This window comes from Eucalyptus grandis, chromosome 6 (genome assembly GCF_016545825.1).
Source record: "Eucalyptus grandis isolate ANBG69807.140 chromosome 6, ASM1654582v1, whole genome shotgun sequence".
Taxonomy (NCBI): Eukaryota; Viridiplantae; Streptophyta; class Magnoliopsida; order Myrtales; family Myrtaceae; genus Eucalyptus; species Eucalyptus grandis.
In genome coordinates, this window is record NC_052617.1 from 44,018,579 (window position 1) to 44,037,581 (window position 19,003).

The 19,003-nt window shown below is 42.6% G+C and overlaps 3 protein-coding genes across 3 annotated transcripts; 1 reads left to right on the forward strand and 2 right to left on the reverse strand.

Moving 5' to 3' along the window:
* The first annotated feature begins 1,348 nt into the window (after nt 1-1,348).
* On the forward strand, nt 1,349-7,196 carry LOC104450123 (probable LRR receptor-like serine/threonine-protein kinase At4g36180). Its single transcript, XM_039314825.1, is given in 7 exon segments — nt 1,349-1,794; nt 1,797-1,871; nt 1,874-5,063; nt 5,163-5,247; nt 5,648-5,870; nt 6,011-6,129; nt 6,856-7,196. Coding segments are annotated over 3 exon segments (3,624 nt in total). The 5' UTR covers nt 1,349-1,391; the 3' UTR covers nt 5,020-5,063; nt 5,163-5,247; nt 5,648-5,870; nt 6,011-6,129; nt 6,856-7,196.
* Nucleotides 7,197-8,423: 1,227 nt separating this feature from the next.
* LOC104450125 (VQ motif-containing protein 19-like) lies at nt 8,424-9,283 on the reverse strand. The gene has a single exon (XM_010064557.3). The coding sequence runs from the start codon at nt 9,168-9,170 to the stop codon at nt 8,565-8,567; it is 606 nt and encodes a 201-aa protein (XP_010062859.2). The 5' UTR covers nt 9,171-9,283; the 3' UTR covers nt 8,424-8,564.
* A 2,826-nt stretch (nt 9,284-12,109) lies between these two features.
* Nucleotides 12,110-17,502, reverse strand: LOC104450126 (dynamin-related protein 5A). The gene is made up of 8 exons (XM_039314823.1): nt 17,073-17,502; nt 16,430-16,621; nt 16,123-16,329; nt 15,391-15,819; nt 14,937-15,164; nt 14,627-14,822; nt 13,225-13,918; nt 12,110-12,685 (listed from the first exon to the last, which is right to left on the reverse strand). Exons 1-8 carry the CDS (start codon nt 17,403-17,405, stop codon nt 12,499-12,501), a joined length of 2,466 nt encoding a protein of 821 aa, XP_039170757.1. The 5' UTR covers nt 17,406-17,502; the 3' UTR covers nt 12,110-12,498.
* Between the last annotated feature and the right edge of the window lie 1,501 nt (nt 17,503-19,003).

The following is a 19,003-nucleotide window of genomic DNA, read 5'->3' on the forward strand; positions in this document are numbered from 1 at the left end:
TTTTCATCTAAAACCTCTTCAATAATTTCTTGTGGCAAGCTATTATTGGTCCAAACTTTCAAGTAACTTTTCCTAGCGTCGTGGGACACCTATTGAAAAAAATGATTGAAAAAGTTTCAAATAGTGGGTTAGAAATCAATTTTGATACAAAGAACAAGAGCGGCATAGTTGATGTTAGGTTTATTTACTTCCAATGTGCTAACTGTAAGATGGAAACTCCCTTGTACGTAGGAATATTCATGACATGAGATGAAAATCTCATTTTATGAAGAACCAAATGACTGTGAAGGATGCCTGTTTAATAAAACCGGCGAAGACAGACTATTAAATGTGAGAAATGATGCTAGGCGGTGGTACCTAATTAGATTCCGCATACGGCTCACTCATTGAAATGTTGCAATTATTGACCGGGACGAATCGCCGTTGCATCAAGCGCGGCTCTTGCCGCCACTCACCTTCCCAAAGTTTTAGAAAAATAGTCGAACCTTTCAAAAGCTTTTCGAGTTATGCTCCACTATTGCGGCTTTTTGCTCCCCCTTAAATCCCGCAGGAGAATGGAATCGAACATTTTTCTATTGACTTGCCGCCCGCAAATTAATCTACAAAGCTCAAAAAGCAATTCGAACATCATGAATATGGGGTACCATAGATAAACAAATCAACCAAACATTTATTCCGGTGGACTTTTCAAGCGTCGGGACAGAATTTCAGTTACCAAAACAATTATGCTCATACTTTTTTTTTTTTTGTCTAAATCCATCCCTACTAATCGACAAATCAACTTATAACTAGGAAATGTGTCGGAAATTTGAAAAGATTAGAATAATCAAATGTTAACAACACTTTAAGCTACTCATGACAAAATGTCCCGGATCTTTGCAAAATGTCGTAATCTTTTGAAATTAGGATGTATTTTTTTATTGATTTATGAAAGTTGTAAACCTTTACAACACGTCTATAAACATTTAAATTATGTTATGTACATATTTATGATGTTTTCAAAAGTTATAATGACTATCTTAAATAAAAACCAAAAGAAAGTACGAGAATCATTGGAAATTTACAATCGGGACCATTGATCACCTTGTCATTATTATTATTTTTTTTCACTTGGTAAACCCATACATAGAAAGCTTTAATAAGTGAGCAATCTTAAGCTTTTGATCAAAATTACTCGAGACTAATAATAAAAAATGGCGTAACTTTTAGTATAGACCCCCTTTCCACGTGAAGTTCCCCGGGCGGGAGCAACAGCTCCAACCCTAGAAACGACAGCATACGGAGCGTCGTTCGGACACTAAAAACTGACCGTTTATACAAAACAAAAAAAATAAAGGAAGGACTGACGCACTCCCAGACCCTGTCTCACGGTCACACCTGCGCGTCCCCCCATGGCCTCTCCTTCTTCTCCATCTCTGCCACCATCTCTGCCACCACCACCACCACCTCCCCCACCAGCAACGCTCCTCTGCTGCACTAACACTCCCCTCCATCCCCCATTCCCCCACCATCTCGTCCCCCAAAACCCTAACGCAACCCACATTGCTCTCTCCCTCCCTCCCTCCTCTCCCTCTAGAGCGCCCAGGTTCTTCGCCATGGCAGCACCAACGGCTCTCTCCTCCTTCCTCCTCCTCCTCGCATTGTCGCTCTCCTGCCTCTCCTGCCTCTCCTCCTCCTCCTCCGCGGCGCCCGCGCCCGCCAACTTCTCCCGCGCCGAAATCACGGCCCTCCTGGCCTTCCGGCGCGGCCTCCGCGACCCGCGCGGCGCCGCGGACGGGTGGGACCCTTCCACCCCCTCGCCCCCTGCGACTGGCGCGGCGTCCTCTGCTACGCCGGCCGCGTCCGCGAGCTCCGCCTCGCCGGCCTCCAGCTGGGGGCCGGCTCGGCGGCTCCCTCGGCGACCTGCATGAGCTCCGCAGGCTCAGCCTCCACTCCAACGCCCTCGCCGGCCCCATCCCGCCGGCGCTCTCCCGGTGCTCCCTCCTCCGCGCCGTCTACCTCCAGGACAACTCCCTCTCCGGCGGCCTCCCCGCGGCGATCCTCAACCTCGCCAACCTCCAGGTCCTCGACGTCGCCCGCAACCTCCTCTCCGGCGGGGTCCCCGGCGACATGCCCCCGAGCTTGCGGTTGCTCGATTTGTCGTCGAACGAGTTCTCCGGCGAGGTCCCGGCGAACTTCTCGGCGAGCTCCCATCTCCGGGTCGTCAACTTTTCGTACAACCGGTTCGTGGGGAGAGTCCCGTCCGGTTTTGGAGCGTTGCAGGAGCTCGAGTACTTGTGGCTAGACTCCAACCTCTTGTTCGGAACTCTTCCCTCGGCGATGGCAAATTGTTCCTCGCTCGTGCATTTGAGCATCGAAGACAACATGCTTCAGGGCTTGCTTCCGGGGACCATCGGGACGATCCCGAAGCTTCAACTTCTGTCCCTGACGGGCAATAATCTCTCCGGTTCAATTCCTTTTTCTTTGTTCTGTAATGGTTCGGTTGATTCGAGTTCACTGAGGTTCGTTGGTTTGGGGTTTAATTCTTTCACGGGAATTTCCGAGCCGCCAAGTTGGAAGTGCATTACTTCTCTGGAGGTTTTGGACCTTCACGAGAATCATGTACGGGGTGTTTTTCCATATTGGTTGACGTATGCGTCGACGTCACTGAAAGTGACCGACCTTTCTGGGAATTTTTTTTCTGGTATTTTACCTGCTGGTATTGGAAACCTGTCAAGACTGGAGGAGCTTAGGTTGGCTAATAACTCTCTAAGGGGAGTCATTCCGAACGAAATTTCGAAATGCAGCTTTTTGCAAGTCCTTGATCTTGAGGGGAACCAGTTTTCAGGCCAGATTCCGGGGTTTTTGAGTCAGTTGAGTAGCTTGAAATTGATTTCCTTGAAAAAGAACATGTTTGACGGTTCGATTCCACAGGGTCTTGGAAGCCTTTCAGGGCTCGAGAATTTGGATCTTAGCAATAACAATCTGACTGGAGGTGTGCCTGAAGGGTTAATGCAACTCAAGAATTTGAGTACTCTAAATTTGGGCAGTAACAAGTTCTCTGGTGAAGTTCCTTCTGGTATTGGGGAGTTGAAGGGTTTGCTAGTTTTGAACTTGAGTAATTGTGGATTTTCGGGAAACGTCCCTGGGAGCATCGGGAGTCTTATGAGATTAACGACTTTGGACCTGAGTAAGCAAAATCTCTCTGGGCAATTGCCAATTGAAATTTTTGGGCTGCCGAGCTTGCAAATTGTTGCCTTGGAAGAGAACAGTTTATCTGGGGTTCCTGAAGGTTTCAGCAGTTTAATTTCTTTGCAATATCTGAACCTTACAGCGAATTTGTTTCACGGCACAATTCCAATGACTTATGGATTCCTTCAGTCGTTAGCTGTTCTCTCCATATCTGGAAACAATATTTCTGGTCCCATTCCAGTTGAGCTTGGTAACTGTTCCTATCTTGAAGTACTTGAACTTCGTTCAAATAGATTGAAGGGTCCAATTCCGAGCAGATTCTCTGGCCTCTCTCATTTGAAGAGGCTTGACTTGGGTCAGAACAATTTAACAGGAGAAATTCCTGAGGAGTTGTCTCAATGCTTCTCTTTGACTACTCTGTTTTTGGATTCGAATCGTTTTTCAGGCCATATACCCGATTCTTTGTCAAAACTACTGAACCTGACTTCATTAGATCTTTCTTCTAACAACTTGAGTGGAAGAATTCCAGCAAATCTTTCAGCCATACCAGGATTGATATACTTAAATGTATCATACAATAATCTCGAGGGCGAGATTCCACAAGCACTGGGTTTTCGGTTCAATGATCCTTCTGTATATAAAATGAATGGAAAATTATGCGGCAAGCCCTTGGCTCAAGAATGCCCAAATGTGACTGTTAAGAAAAGAAAAAGGCTGATTCTTTTCATTGCTTTAATTATAGCTGGAGCTTGTATTTTGGCGTTGTGCTGCTGTGGTTATGTGTACAGCCTCCTGAGGTGGCGAAAGAAGCTTAGAGGAGCAGCTGGGGAAAAGAAGCGAAGTCCTCGTACAAGCTCAGGAGCAGAAAGGGGCCGGGGAAGCGGAGAAAATGGAGAGGCAAAGCTCGTCATGTTCAAGAGCAAGATGACATATTCAGAAGCGCTAGAAGCAACTAGACAATTTGATGAGGAGAATGTACTAAGCCGAGGAAGATATGGGCTTGTCTTCAAAGCCTCATTTCAAGATGGGATGGTCCTTGCAATACGTCGCCTCCTCAATGGATCAATCAATGAGCGAACATTTCGTAAAGAAGCAGAAGCACTAGGCAAGATCAAGCACCGCAATCTGACAGTCCTACGTGGCTACTATGCTGGACCACCCGACGTAAGGCTACTTATTTATGATTACATGCCTAATGGGAACTTGGCCACTCTCCTTCAAGAGGCATCTCACCGGGATGGGCATGTTCTCAATTGGCCAATGCGTCATCTCATCACGCTTGGAGTTGCTCGAGGGCTCGCTTTCTTGCACTCAATGAATATGGTTCATGGTGACTTGAAGCCTCAGAACGTGCTATTTGATGCAGATTTCGAATCCCATCTATCAGAGTTTGGTTTGGACCGTCTGGTCTCAGTCACTACAGCTGAAGCCTCCTCCTCCGCCACTCCGGTGGGCACGCTCAGTTACGTGTCACCTGAGGCAACACTATCTGGGCAATCGACAAAGGAGTCGGATGTGTACAGCTTTGGGATTGTCCTATTGGAAATACTGACTGGGAAGAAACCTGTCACGTTCAACGAAGATGAGGACATTGTGAAGTGGGTTAAGAAGCAATTGCAAAAGGGTCAAATTTCAGAGCTAATTGAGCCTGGTCTGCTGGAGCTGGACCCTGAGTCATCAGAGTGGGAAGAGTTTTTACTGGGAGTCAAAGTGGGACTTCTTTGCACAGCACCTGATCCACTCGACAGACCATCCATGGCTGATGTTGTCCTCATGCTTGAAGGGTGTAGGGTTGGACCTGATATTCCCTCTTCAGCTGACCCTACTTCTTTGCCTTCCCCTGCATGACAAGGGGAACAAAACAAAGAAAAAAGGTCGTTGTTTTCTTTCTGGTAAGAAAAATCTTTAGATTCTTCCAAAGAACTGGATAAATTCTTAATTGTCAACTATATACACATTCAGTTGCTGGATTGAGTGATGTCATTTTTCAGGTAAAAGTGTACCCAAGATCGACGGCTGCTTCAGAACCACAGTATATATTCCTGGGGAGACTAATGGATCGGTACTAAAACACAAGTTCGTGTTTCCCACTCAAGGGGTTGAATCAATAACACTGTTGCTAATTTTTTTCTTTTTGCTTGAGGGGGGAAAAAGGAAATGCTAGATTTGCTAGATTTGACATCCAAAGAAATCCCTCACGCTATTTTGAAGGAATATCCAGTCACTATGCTTGAGCAGTTCTATACTTCTAATAATGGCCAGAGAAAGTACTAATTTACCCTATGTATCCACATCACTTCATTTTATCTAATTTTATATTCTGCTTATGTGCTGAAATTGATGCTTGGTGTAAACAGGATTTGTGGCTTCCTTGTAAAGGATTCCCTATTTCATCACTCCCATCGTTAAGTTTTTTTTTTTTTTTTTTTTTGGCAAATACTTTTAATTTTCCTGTATTGATACCATATCTTTTCAGGTTGGGTGTTACCATTATCTATTTGATGCTGCTATCAAACTTCGTCATATGGGTTTGGATTGGTTATCTCCAAATCATGGTCCTCTTCAGTATGACCAAGGAACGTTAGCTGATGGTGGGGAAGGGTGGAAATCGGTCTAGTCTTCAAATTAAGCCACTCCCAGTATACTAATCGTGGAGATCTAAGAAAGTATCTTTATGGATATTTCGAATCTACAGGGGGGTAAAGATCTTGCATCGTTTATTGTTTTCTTTTCTTTAATCTTTTTCTTTGTTTAATTTTCTTTGCCAGAGTTGAATGAGAGCTTCTGGACTACTTTGGTAATGCGAATTATATCAAGAGTTTTTCTCTTTCATGTATAGGAACAGAAAAAAAGCACATAGTGATATCGATATATCCAAGTCGCTAGGGGTTGATAAGCCATCAGAGGTACTATTTGTGACTGATATCTATGAAGAAGCTGTTGCTGCAAAGAATGCAGGTATATATGTCCCTTAAAACGTAATTTATTTAAACCTTTTGCATTTTTGCTATGGATGGTACTTATGAGTTGTAAGGTTTCGTTTTGAGTCTTTGAATGCTCAAGGTGTCTGAAAATCAGTCTTATAAATCTTTACCTGATATTATTCTCTGGAGTTGCAAATGGATAAGTTGAAATTCTTGTCTGAAATATTACACTAGACTGGTAAGACATTATATATATATACATATACATACACATATACATATACATTTATAGGTTTCAATGGGCAGATACTTCCAGTATCAATGAAATTATAGGGGACATGCAACTATAAACCTTTGAGATAAGGCTTTTTATTTTATTAGCTAGGCCATTACAATATGGCGTTGTCCTCCATTTATACACAGTGCTGAGGAGTTTTTTTTTTTTCCTAGTTTTGATGAAACCAAATTACTCCAACTTCATTTTTTCAATATTTACTAAAAGAAATTTACTTTAAGTGCATGTGACCATAAAAAAGCTCATAATTTATGAGCAGAAACATAGCATATGCACTTATGCATTTCTCTTCCGAAACATCTAGTCATATTGAACATGACCAGAAAACCGCTTAAATCTCAATCCTATGTGACTACACCTTTGCCATGCTCCAGTCCATATTTCCTGTTTATTTTTTGTCTGGCTTCTCAGAACTATAGTGAACATTCAGCGTGCTAACATTTCAATCTTCATCAATGTATGTAGGTCTGTCTCTGTCCAGCCTAGAAATGCACCTCTTCCAGAATATCATGGGTTCAAACAGTGCATTCATTCATGGAGATCTGATGATAGAGTCTGGCTTAGTTGTCCAGACTCCTACTTGGATAAATGGCTTATCCATTTTGATATTATTCTGCTCATATGTCGGTTTATGGATCAGATGTGTAGTTTATTTATTCTTTTGCAATCACTATAGCTAGTTGACTGCATATTTAGCCGTTATTGTGTATCCTGACGAAGGAAAACCTCTATACTCTCTCTCTTTCTCTCTCTCTCTGTGTGCAGACAATAGACTTTGTTTTGAGGAATGCATACACATTCCCTTATTCTCATATATGGAAAACAAAGCATAGCCTAAACCAAATGGACATGGAGTAGCAGTCTCTCTATCGAGAATAGCGTCAAAGGCAATCGAAAATTGATCGAGCAAATAACCACACATGCTAGTTCAAGCAATTTGTCATAAAATCGGCTAGTAGCGCTGCAAGTCCTTTAACCTTTAAATAAAACTTGAATAAATGTCAGAGTAATGTCGCACCAAAAGATTGTGTTTTGTGTCTTCTGCAGGATGAAGATCCTCTGAGACAAAAGATCATATTTTGTTGGACAATAACCGAGTGATATCACTCGTAGAGCAAGCACATGAGATGTATCAGATACTCCTATTGCATTTGGAATGGTATACCCAAGTGAAGTGAAGTTGCCTTATTCTGACTGAAGTTCAGCATATGATATGTTATCGATTCTTAATAAATGGGCTACTGGCTTGATCCTCCTTGAGTGGAAGGTTTGCAGTGCATTTGCTTTGCTCAACATGGATGTTGTGATGCAGATAGTTCTCGCCATCACTATGCTTGGTTTTCCAAGTTTATTGTCAGTTCTAAAAATGCACCACCTTGCGATCATAAGGTGATTACCGAGCCAAGTTTCCATCGTGAAGGGTCAAGCGCATGTCGCTCTTGAAGTGGGCTGGGCCAAACCTCTTAAAGGGCAACGATATTGTTTGATGACCCGCTTAGAAAAGACTATTTGTGACTGTCTGATGACCTTTTTGGTGATTTCCTGTAATATGTTACTTCGGTTTCCATTTTACAAGGACCCATAAGGAAGTTTTACTGTCCTAAGTAACCTTCAGGATGTCCTGGAACACCTAGCTATAGGTCAAATGACCAAAGAAAAAAGAAAAAAAGAAAACAAAGCTTGAATAAGGCGTTAGCTTGGACGGTTTATAGGGATTGAATTTCTCGAACAACCATCAAGTGCAGAGATATGCTCCCGGATATGCAGAACAATGTTACTAATGATATCGGGGATTATTGATTTCACCTGGCCATGCTGGAGTGGTAATGTAATGTACTTTTATACCTCGGGTGCGATGGAACCTCCATTCTAACCATGAAATTTATGATATGAGATGAAGCTATCATTTCATGAAGAAGCAATCGACAGTGAAGTTTGCTTGTCTAATAAAACAGGTGAAGACAGACGGTTAAACCTGCTGAGACAGTATAACTTAATGCATCCTTCACATTTCCTCAAAAGTCCTTCAGAAATCACTCGTCCATACCACAAATTTTTTCAGATACAAAGTTAGTATATAGCGAGAGAGAGAGAGAGAGAAAGAGAGAGAGCATGATCATTCCTTTCCTGTTCTTTGGCTAGAACCATAAAATGGCACTGGATGTCGTGTCTCTTCATCTCTCTCTGAAAGAACTAGCACCTGAAGTTGTAGGGAAGAGCTGCAAAAGCTTTGGTTCTGCGTCTCGGGGAGAGTTTATTGGCGACGGGCGCAAATAAAACCCCTTAGCAGCTACAGCCTTCTCCTCCTTGGACAAACCTCCCGAAGGAGAAGAAGACTTGCGAAAGGGGTCTTCCCTCAAAGGTGTGACAGGGCTAAGCACAAGCTTATTCGGAAAATCCAGTGCGCTTGGCGACATCTCCCCATTACATCTGGGCGACAAGAACCGGGGAATTTTCTGAGATGAGTTACCGGGAACTACAGCGTCCATGATGTCCCAGTTCCCGAGGTGGTTGTTCCTCCTCTCGTACAGCTTGTTGCCTTGCTTTGTAGGACTACTTGTCGTAGGAGGTTTCACGCTTCTCGAAGGAGGCGGCGTTGGATCTTGGATCATGGTCGAAGCTTGTCTCGCTGTTTCGGACGACCCAGTGAGCATTTGCACTACTTGCTTAAAGGTGGTGGTGTCTGCTTGGACAAAGGTTGTCGGGGACGAGTCGGTGATGAGTTTCGGGGTGAGCGGTTGGGCAGAATTCCGCGCCGCCCTATTGTTGGTGCAACTCATGGTGATTTGACAATGGCTCAAGGAGCTTACGGATTGGAGCTTTATATTCTACATGGATCGATGTTCTCTCTCGCGAGGCTTAAGGTGCTTTGCCAATGAGAGAGACAGAAACAGAGGAGATCATTGCGCGGTGAAAACGAGGTTTTATAGGAACCAAGTAGATAAAAGGTAGGAGAGCTGCGCTTCAAGAAACAGCAAACTCATAAAGAAATCCCCACTAAAATGGACGGCAAATGTTTCTCATCGTGCGGTTAACTTTTTCCCAAAGTCCAATGTATGATGAGCTCATGCAACATGACTTTTTCAAAAGTGAGAAGTGCATATTTTGAATGTAGTTTACCAATTCTCTTGCGAAATATCATTATTGATCCCTTTATTGTAGTTTAAAATTCAAATCTGTCCGTCTACCCTTTTTTTTTTTTTTTCAAAATCATCTTATACTTTTTAATAGGTTTTACTGATTATTTCTGATTAGGTAACTTAAAATTGTTAGAAATTTGTAAACGTTGTTAGAAGTATGTTATTTTAAATTGGTTTTTTTTTTCTTCTCTATGTGCAACCATCATCATGATCATGATCATCATCATCTTCTTTCACTTAAACCCTACGAAATCCAACAAAAAAACCCACATAATTTAGCACCCCGCCAATGCAAAACCTCGAAGAGCCATAAAACACGAGAAGAAGCTCAAGCAGCCGTGGCCACAGGCTCCACAAAACTCCAAAGCCGTGGCCGCAAGTTCAATGAAGCTCTAGCCGCCATTATCAAGCTCCACGGAGTTCAAGTGACCATGGCTGCGTGTTTAAAGAAGCTCCTCCCGTCATGGTGCCGAGCTTGAAGAGGCTCTAGCCGCCATGTCCAGAAGCTCCAAATCTCTCTTTCTCCCCTTCCTGTTGGCTAATGTGACGAAGCCACGTTACATATCTTGCGAGTCATAATAGAAGGCGTATACTCCCGACTTCTAAGTCAGCCATCCGTTGGTCCACCTTTGTAAATATCGACTAGCAATAAAAAAGTATAACGGAAGGTCTAACAATGACGCGTTTCAAAAAGCATAGGAACGACTTTGGAAAAAAAAGAAACAAGTATAAGGACAATTTTAAATTGTGGACAAGAACACGAGGGACAACTGATTTCATTTCCCCCCCTTACTTTGTTGTCTTTCTCTCACCCCTGACCCGCCCAACACTAAACTTTTTTGGATGAGAGGGAGAGGGGGAGGTGTTCAAAGGAGGTTGCAAGAAAATGCACCGAGGCACTTGTGGATCAGACAGGGCGAAACAGGTGGGCAGACTAAGATGGTCCTTGACTCCTTGGGAAAGGAATCAACATTGTTGTCTGTGTCATTCATTTCATTGACCTCAGAGCCTACCCTGCATCTCAGTATGTGCTTGTTTGGCTGACTGGACATTACCATGCCCTACCAATCGAGCACTTAATCCATCAAACAAAATTAGACCCAGTAAAAAGGAGCAATCTTTTGTCAAGCTTGGGATAAGTTTGCTTCATAAGCAGTAAAACAACATAAGAGAAGCAAAAGAAGAGCATCCATTTCTCTTGTCCAGTACATCAAAAGGGAAAAGGACAGAGCAGAAGAGAGAATGAGGGGAGGGACCGATTGGCCAATTTCATTTATTCACAACCACTCGAAGACGACGCAATTAATACAGGGTTGAACGGGAACTTCTCTAATGGCATACGCTAAAAGAGAAAGGAAATAAATTAGAGTAGAATTGACTTCTCTTTTTACCCCTTTTTGCTCTTCAGTGAACTCAGAAGGGAATTGTTCAAGGACAAAGAGTCGCATTCTCAAGAAGGTCGTCACATAATAAGCTATTGGATAGCTATTCTTGCCGTCCACTAATACCATAAGATTTCATGTAAGAACTTGACAAGCCGCATTATCAATTAGTACGGCTGAGCAACACGCTGTTTCTTGATAAAATAAAGTGAAACTTCTCAAAAGAAACAAAGTTCAAGAAGAAACGTCAAACCCATTTTCCAATCCATACATTTTCAAGATAGTGAGGATATAGCCTAATTAATGGTCACATTGGAGGTCTTAATAACAGAACTTGAGGTCGGAATTGATTCCAACTTTATCGATCTCAATCAAGTGACTGGAAAGAGAACCAATAGAAATAATAATAATAATAATAATAATAATAATAATAAAATAATAAAAGAAGAAGAAGAAGAAGACCGCTACTCATTTTCATCCTTCCACGCAAGGATTCATTGAATGAAAGTTATTTCCCTCGGCGTGGTGCATACTGCATAGCATTGTGCTTATCAAAGTCCGCCCAGATGATTATACAATACTGATTACACATTCTTTAAGAAAATAATGCTGCAGAATAACAACTAATCTTTGTCGGCCGGCTTCATCAGCAAAAATTTGTTAATAAAATCGAATTTCTTATTACTATGCCGAGAGCTTTTAACAAAGAATATGGTAAGATCTGCCGTCCTCAAACTTACCGACTGACAATGCAGCAGCTCAAAGCTAAAGTCGAGCACATGCTTTGGCTTGAAAACAATGTAACCACTTGCATTGCAGCTCAAATCATGGGGTTCATGGGGCTCGAGACTGTCAACTCAGGCTATAGAATATAATTTCTGCTTCTTGACTTGCGTTAACAATGTCAGCTGAAGGAAACAACTTAACCACAATGTCATATGCAGTTTCTGCATTTCAAATTCAATACCATAACACAGTTAATTGCTGCATACCCTTTCATATACAAGTTCTTTTAATCTAAAGCTTACAAGGCAAAACCATACTGATTTTGCCTCCAATTTGTACTTTGTCGACCAAAATTTCTATGCAATGAAAAGTCACTGTTGTCATATTAGCTTTGTACGTGGGAGTTAGTCAGGTTGATTGTGGCCTTGTACGTGCTACTTCTATCATTGACTCCTATTGACTTCAAAAACATGCCAAAAGAACGTCCATAACCATTTGAATTGTGAAAAAGCTCGTCAACTTGTCATGTCATTAAGTATATTCACCCACTGATGAACAAGCCAAGAGGTGCGCTGTGCCCACACTGCTCAGCCCATTTCAAAATGATCTGGTTCCTCAACCCAGGAAAGTGTGGCATGTCAGAAAGCATACCTCCCTATATACAACTCATACCAACCTGTGAAGTGCAAATGACTGGTGAATAGTTCACATGATGGTGCAAGAATGGTAAGAAAATCCTGGGGAAAGTTGACTAAATGCCTAAAACTTTCGTTGTTTCACCAGAGGTGAAGCCATTCCTAAGTGCAATATGAAGTCACTCTCCTGAACAGGAAAGCAGAAAACAGAACAGTTGGAGATTATCAGAGTGTCCGGGCCACTGTCTTGAATTCATTCAAGCAAGACTGCAGAATTTTCTGACGTTTCTGAAGAGACTGTCTTTCATTCTGCAGATCATCAATAGCACCAGGTGCCACAAACATGTCCATGAATTTCTCATCATTCACAGCAAACAAATCCAACCCCAGTGACACCACAAGCCTCTCCTGGCTATGAGAACAAACAGCATAACAGATAATCAGTTGTCAATTCGAATCATAAATGAAATCAGAAAAGGGGGACATGCAATTATATTGCTCATCATTTGAATGGAAAGTTCACATGGTTGGTAAACTCAGGAACCTCCTAAAAAGTAAATTATTAGTTAAGATAGATTAAGTCAGTTAAATAATTTTAGAGTTGAAGAGGTGCTAGTGTGAAAAGAAGATTGACCTTAAGTAGGTGGACATAATGATATCCAGATAACTAAAATAAAATGAAAGAGCTAACGAGAGAGGTAGTGTGAGACCAAAAAACAGCTTGTTACGGGGGAGCTTCCGATGCTGCAGATACCAAGATGCATGGAAAAAACACTGCCCAAAAACTGATGATTCTACTATTTAGAGCCATTTTGAAACAAAGATTATTTGCAGGGTTGAATGCACTGACCAGGTCTAAGACAACACAAAATTAGTCCGCTTTTAGTTGAATTTAGTACTGATAGAGAGAATACACACTCTAGCTTATTTCATCAGCCTTTAAAAGCTTACCAAGGGGTCAAAAATCCAGAGTTCAGGGCTGATGTCACACTTCGCTCAACGAGGACTTCACGGATCCGTGCAAAATGCTGGGCAGCAGATGAACAGATTTCGGAGTAAGCCGACCCTGGTTTTGAACATGCATCACCATTGCCAAATAAAATTCCTCCATTTTGAACTCTTAAGTGCTCCATTTGTCTGCTATTGCCTGTTATTCTTGAATTTCGTTTTCTTGGCCCAGCCTCTACATAGTTTCCTGCTTCCTTCTTGATCACATTAATGGCCATATCACATAATTGATCAGGTGATGGAGTTTCAGGAATGGTCATTTGGCTTTCTCGAAGAGTTTCTCTCCCATCCGTGCCTTTCCCTGGGGTGATTTCTGATGTGCTCTTTTCAGGAGGTACATTCTCTTGATCTCTCATTGTCTCCTCACGGGGTGCTGCCCCCTTTTCAGATAACTCAAGAAATAGTGAAACTGAACCCTGGTTTAGTTTAGAAAATGACATCCCACTTGAGCCAAAGCCACATTGGAAGTCGTTTTCATAACAGACCTCTGAATATGAGCTTGTAACTGAATCGAGGTGATGTTGAACTAATTCCTTGCACTGTTTGGAAATATCCTTTATAAAGCGATAGTAAGCACGCCTTAAAGCAGCATGGAAGCCAACATATCCCTCCATATTTCCATCTTTCCCACTATTTGCTGAATCAGATAAAGGCCACACAATCTTAGAAGTCAAGTTTCACTCAGACATAAATGTAAATGGAAGTCATGAAAGATGTTGGACTTTTATTTATTGTCCAAGGTGCTATAACATCCCAACTCCATACATAACTTAGTAACTACACTTACCAACTAGTGCACAGTTAAGATGCAATCACTTAGGACTAGGATGTGTGCAAGTAGCAATACAACCAAAAATGGCCAACAACTTTCTCTTGCAGTATACCATATGCAAAGCCTAATTGACAAAATCTAAATAGGGGAGGTAAAAAGAAAAGGAAGACTTATATTTAAGTTGTGTGAGAAAAAAACTAGAAAAACAAAAGGACCACCCCTTGTTTTCTTAGATTTTCAAGCTAAAAGGGGAAAACAAAGAAAATATAAGATTTGCTATATATCTTTCTAAGAGCAATTCTACATAGCTCTAGAAAAAAAGAGCACCACAGGAGGACTTTCAATTGGTGTTCAGATGTCAAGTCCAGGTTACAAATTCTCGTCAATTTGTTTCATTGCCAAACATTATAGTTAATATCAAATGTGCTAAAAATTTGGTTAATTTTGGATTCATGTCATTTTCAAATTCACTAATATTTGCTTCGGTGAACATGCCAAGTTGTTGTCAATTCTAGCTTCTCAAAGGTTTCATTATAATTCTAGCTTAAAAATGAAAACAGAATAGCTTCTTACAGTCTGAGTCATGGCCACGATTTCTCTCAAGAGCAATATCAAACAGATTCAATAAAACAAAGGCAAGCCTTTCACAAGCAGTTTCCAGCATAGGAGCAAGCCATGAGCGAGCAGCAGCACGAGCAATCTCTGCAGCTGCTTCCGTCAGTCCTCTGCCCCTGCCTCGTCCAGCATGGGCGAGCAATATATTCGCCACCTGCAACAAGTTAAGATACTTTATAGTTTATCCTTATCGAGTTCATTTTAAACTTCGTGTCCAGGATGCTCGATGATCTTAGTGCACACTATATCCATCTATCCTGATGCATACCTTCTCCCTTGACAGCGGAGGGCATTCAATAGAATAAGCTGCACATCTAAATTCATGCATGACTCTCTCAAATGCAGCTCCTCCATAAAGCCGAAGATTAGCATTGGCAGGTCTGATATCTGCTGTGACACCAGGCCAACTTCCCACACCACTCTGTGACTGCTCCTCAATGGTTGTTTTGCCCCATTGCTCTGGTGCAGGATCTGCTGCTCCATCAAGCAAAGCTCCCTTCAACAATTAAAAATCATTGTATCATCGATTTGACCAGTAAACTAATGAAGTAAAGGAAAATTAAGCACGGAAATAAATCACCCGCCATTGTCAATAGAAAATTGACAATTTGGGTATATAAAAATTTGTTAATAGCGAAAGAACAGAGTGAATTCATCAGTCTTTATCAAGATGCTTTTCAAAAAAAAGTTTTAAGAGAGTTGGGAGTTTCATATATGCTCACCACGTGATTGCTGATAGAAGCAGCATATATCATTGCAGACCTCCTCAGATGAGTGACATCAGAAGTTGCTTGTATCTTTGAGTCCATCCTAGATAGATCACTCGTAACTTCATTGCAACGCTGCTCAAGCAAAGCAAGGGTTGCAGGCGCGGCTTCTTTGTATCTCTTCTGAAGCTCGAATTCCAAGTACTCTCTCAAACAACCAAACCCAATGTGGGTCTTGAACTTTTCTTCATCAAATCCTCCCTTGATGCCTTCACGTAAATGACGCAAGACCTCTTCATCCACTCGGGAAATTTGCCGACGAAATTCCTCATTTGAAACTGTGGTCCTATCCTTTGGCAGGGCAACAAAAAATGGACGTGTATTTTCTCCAAGATATCCACTAGCACTCAAATATCTGTCCACCTCCCACCGGTCACTAAACTCCTGATTCATTTTATAGCTAAAATGTCATATCTAAGCATCCTAGAAATTTTCCATTTCACGGAATTCTCCTCAAAATACATCAACTAATAGTACACATGAAGGAACAAAATGACTAATCATGAGGTCGACAGGTTTCTGACTTGTAACATGCACGAGCGGATAACCTTTGGCAAAGCAACTGCAATTTTTCATGGTTTCAATTTATACTGCTTTCATAATTTCTCAATTCATTCTTAGTTAATCATTTATCTTACTTTAACTGTGCAAACAAGGCTGGAGGTGGAAAATAATGCGGTCACATACCTTGAGACGATTATCAAATTTTGAGACAACAATCACTGTCCTTCTGAAAGATGGGTCAATTTCACGAATTGCATCCAACCACAATGATGAGCACCATTCAACACTACTTTGTTGAAGGAACACAAGAATTCTATGAGGAGGACTAGCCAATGACTTAACCATTTGAAGAATCTCATCAGGGGTGCTCTCCGGCTCTCCCTTCTTTGCCTGCAGCGAAGTTCAGGAATTTCATGCAAAATCCTATAATTGTTTTATTTGCAATCTTTGGCATGGTTAAGCTGTCCTATCCCTGACAAAATCGACTAACCTTAAGAACAAAACCAGGGGTGTCAATAATTGTGAGATTTGGACAATGAGCATATTCGGTTCTCATCACAATTGGGTTAGATGACACTGCGGTCTTTGTCTTCTTCAAGAGTGCTACCGTTCGAGATTTTATAATGTCCGCAATGGTAGATGATGAAACAACTGGGCTTCCATACTCTTCAGAATCCTCCTCCTGCCACCACACATTTGGAGAAATTCAGTAAAATCACACAATAGCCACTGCAACCCCTTTAATGTGAATAAATATGTAGTTACGCATCCAAGACTGATACACATTCTTGAACTCAGAAGATGACCATGCACAAGAAAAATGCGCAGATTCCTCTTCACTTTATGTGAGCACAACGTGTTTGTAAATTTAACATCCACACATTAGCCCAATTAGTAGAACTGCATCCTGAGATCAAAAGTTGCTCAACCACCCCACCCCCCCCGCAACCAACTTACACGACAGTAGCCGCTGTAAGCTCATTTCGAATGCATTACCAACAAAACCAGCCCAAATTATATATCTGACATTTCAACGAAAATTTAGAAAAGATATTGCCCAGATTCATTTCACCATGACCGGAACTCACGCTAAGTCTAGACCGAGTAAGCAATTCATCCGAAAAAAACTAGACCTGGAATCGGCAGCGCGGCTCGAGCGCCGAGGGATCATGCACCATTTGCAGGATGAGGGGCCTGCGGGTCCCCATTTCGACCTCGCGGACGTTGAATCGGAACCCGAGCAGCGCCTCGAGGAGGGAGCTCTTGCCGTCGGACTGGCCGCCCAGGGCGACTATCTCGGGAATCGGGAGCTTCTCGCCGAACGCGACGGCGGCCGCCTGGAGGCGGTTGTAGGCCTCGAAGCGAGAGGCGGACGGGTCGGGGTTGTGGAGGGACCGCTTGGGGTGAGCGGACTGCGAAGAGGGAGTCTTGGTGGGTGTGGTGAGGGAGGTGTTGGTGGCCGCCATGGAGGAAGCAGATGCAGAGATAGAAGAGATAGAGAGAGAGAGAGAGAATTTGAAAAAGTGTTGGGGTCGATTATCGCAGAGGGAAGAGGAGAGAGCGTCGATGGAATTTTGAATTTTGGAAGGAAGACGTTGAAGGAGAAGGCGGAGTTGGGCCGGGCCTGTAAGATCGGTCTTCCTGGGCCCGGGCCGCATGGCGTTTTCGCCATTCGTTCTCTCTCTCTCTCTCGCGTTAGGGGTGAGAGTTCCAATCCTTGAATCCTCTCAATTTCTAGCTTTGAGTGTTTTGGAAAAAAATTTGCGATGGAAATTATTAATCAATTCTTTGTATATCAAAATCCAAAAGATCTTATTTATATAGGGACATAATTGTGGGGAAAATTGTCCAAAAAGTCCTAAACCTATTGCACGTTTGTCAATTCAGTTCTAAACATTTTAACTTTGCCAATTAAGTCCTGAACCTTTCTATTTCTTGCCAATTCAGTCCATCCAGCCAATTTTGGTCGGAAAATGCTGACGTGGACATTGGCAGTGCCACGTAGGACTATCGGCACTAACGTGAACAATTTTTAATAATATTTTAATATTTTTGAATTTTTTTCTATTTTTTTCCTTCTTTTTTTTTTTTTTGGCTTTTTCCTTGGCCTTTTCCAGTGGCTGACCACAGCCAGTCAGTTGGCTTCACCCGCCATAGGCAAGGCCCGACTAGGTGAGGAGGAGCACCAGTGAGGGGAGCCCTCACCCAAGCATAACCCGACAAGGATCGCTTGGGCGAGGCCAACCCTCCCCTAGGGCAAGGCGGCCTTGCCGAGCGTCGGCTGGGCGAGGTCGCTCTGGCCCTAGCGAGGGGAGCCCTCATCGAGGCTTGCCCTTGCCCAAGCAAGTGTCAGCCTCGCCCCTGGCCGAGCGGGTGATAGCTGGCCACCAGCCACAAGCTGATGCTCGCCCGGCGAGAGCGAGCCTCGGCAAGGGCTCCCTCGCCAAATTTGGCGAGGTCGGCCCTCACCGGGGGCCTGGTAAGCCTCGCCGGCCGACCCTCGCCGAGGCCGCCTTGGCCTGGGGGAGGGTCAACCTCGCCCAAGCAACCCTTGCTGGGTCGTGCCTGAGCGAACGCTCCCCTCGCCCGACTAGGCCTCACCTATGGCGAGTGAGGCCAGTCGGCCGACTATGGCCGATGGCCAACCACCGGAAAAGGCCAAGGAAAAAACCAAAAAAAAAGAAGGAAAAAAATAATAAAATTTTAAAAAATTCTAAAAAATATTAAAAATTTCTATAAAATATTAAAATATTATAAAAAATTGTCCATATTAGTGTCGACAGTCCTACGTGGCACCGTCGACATCCACATCAACATTTTCCGACTAATTTACTGAATCGACAAGAAGTGAAAATGTTTAAGACTTAATTAACAAAGTTAAAAGGTTTATGACTAAATTGGCAAAAGTATAATAAGTTTAGAAATTTTTGGATAATTTTCCCCATAATTGTGAATTACTTACCACAATGCTCTTTTTTCCATTTTTTTTTCTAATAGATGACGATGAAGAGAGATTTACTTATATAGACATGCAGCTTATAGTTCTCTTCTTCTTGTGCATAGG

Bases quoted from the DNA above. Each gene is read 5' to 3' on its own strand.
- LOC104450125 (XM_010064557.3), bottom strand. From the start codon at position 9,170: ATGAGTTGCACCAACAATAGGGCGGCGCGGAATTCTGCCCAACCGCTC.
- LOC104450126 (XM_039314823.1), bottom strand. From the start codon at position 17,405: ATGGCGGCCACCAACACCTCCCTCACCACACCCACCAAGACTCCCTCT. The intron at 16,622-17,072 runs GTCTAGTTTTTT...GTGTGGTGGCAG, and splicing joins AGCCGCGCTGCCGATTCCAG to GAGGAGGATTCTGAAGAGTA. The intron at 12,686-13,224 runs GTAAGCTTTTAA...TTGTTCTCATAG, and splicing joins TCTGGATTTTTGACCCCTTG to CCAGGAGAGGCTTGTGGTGT.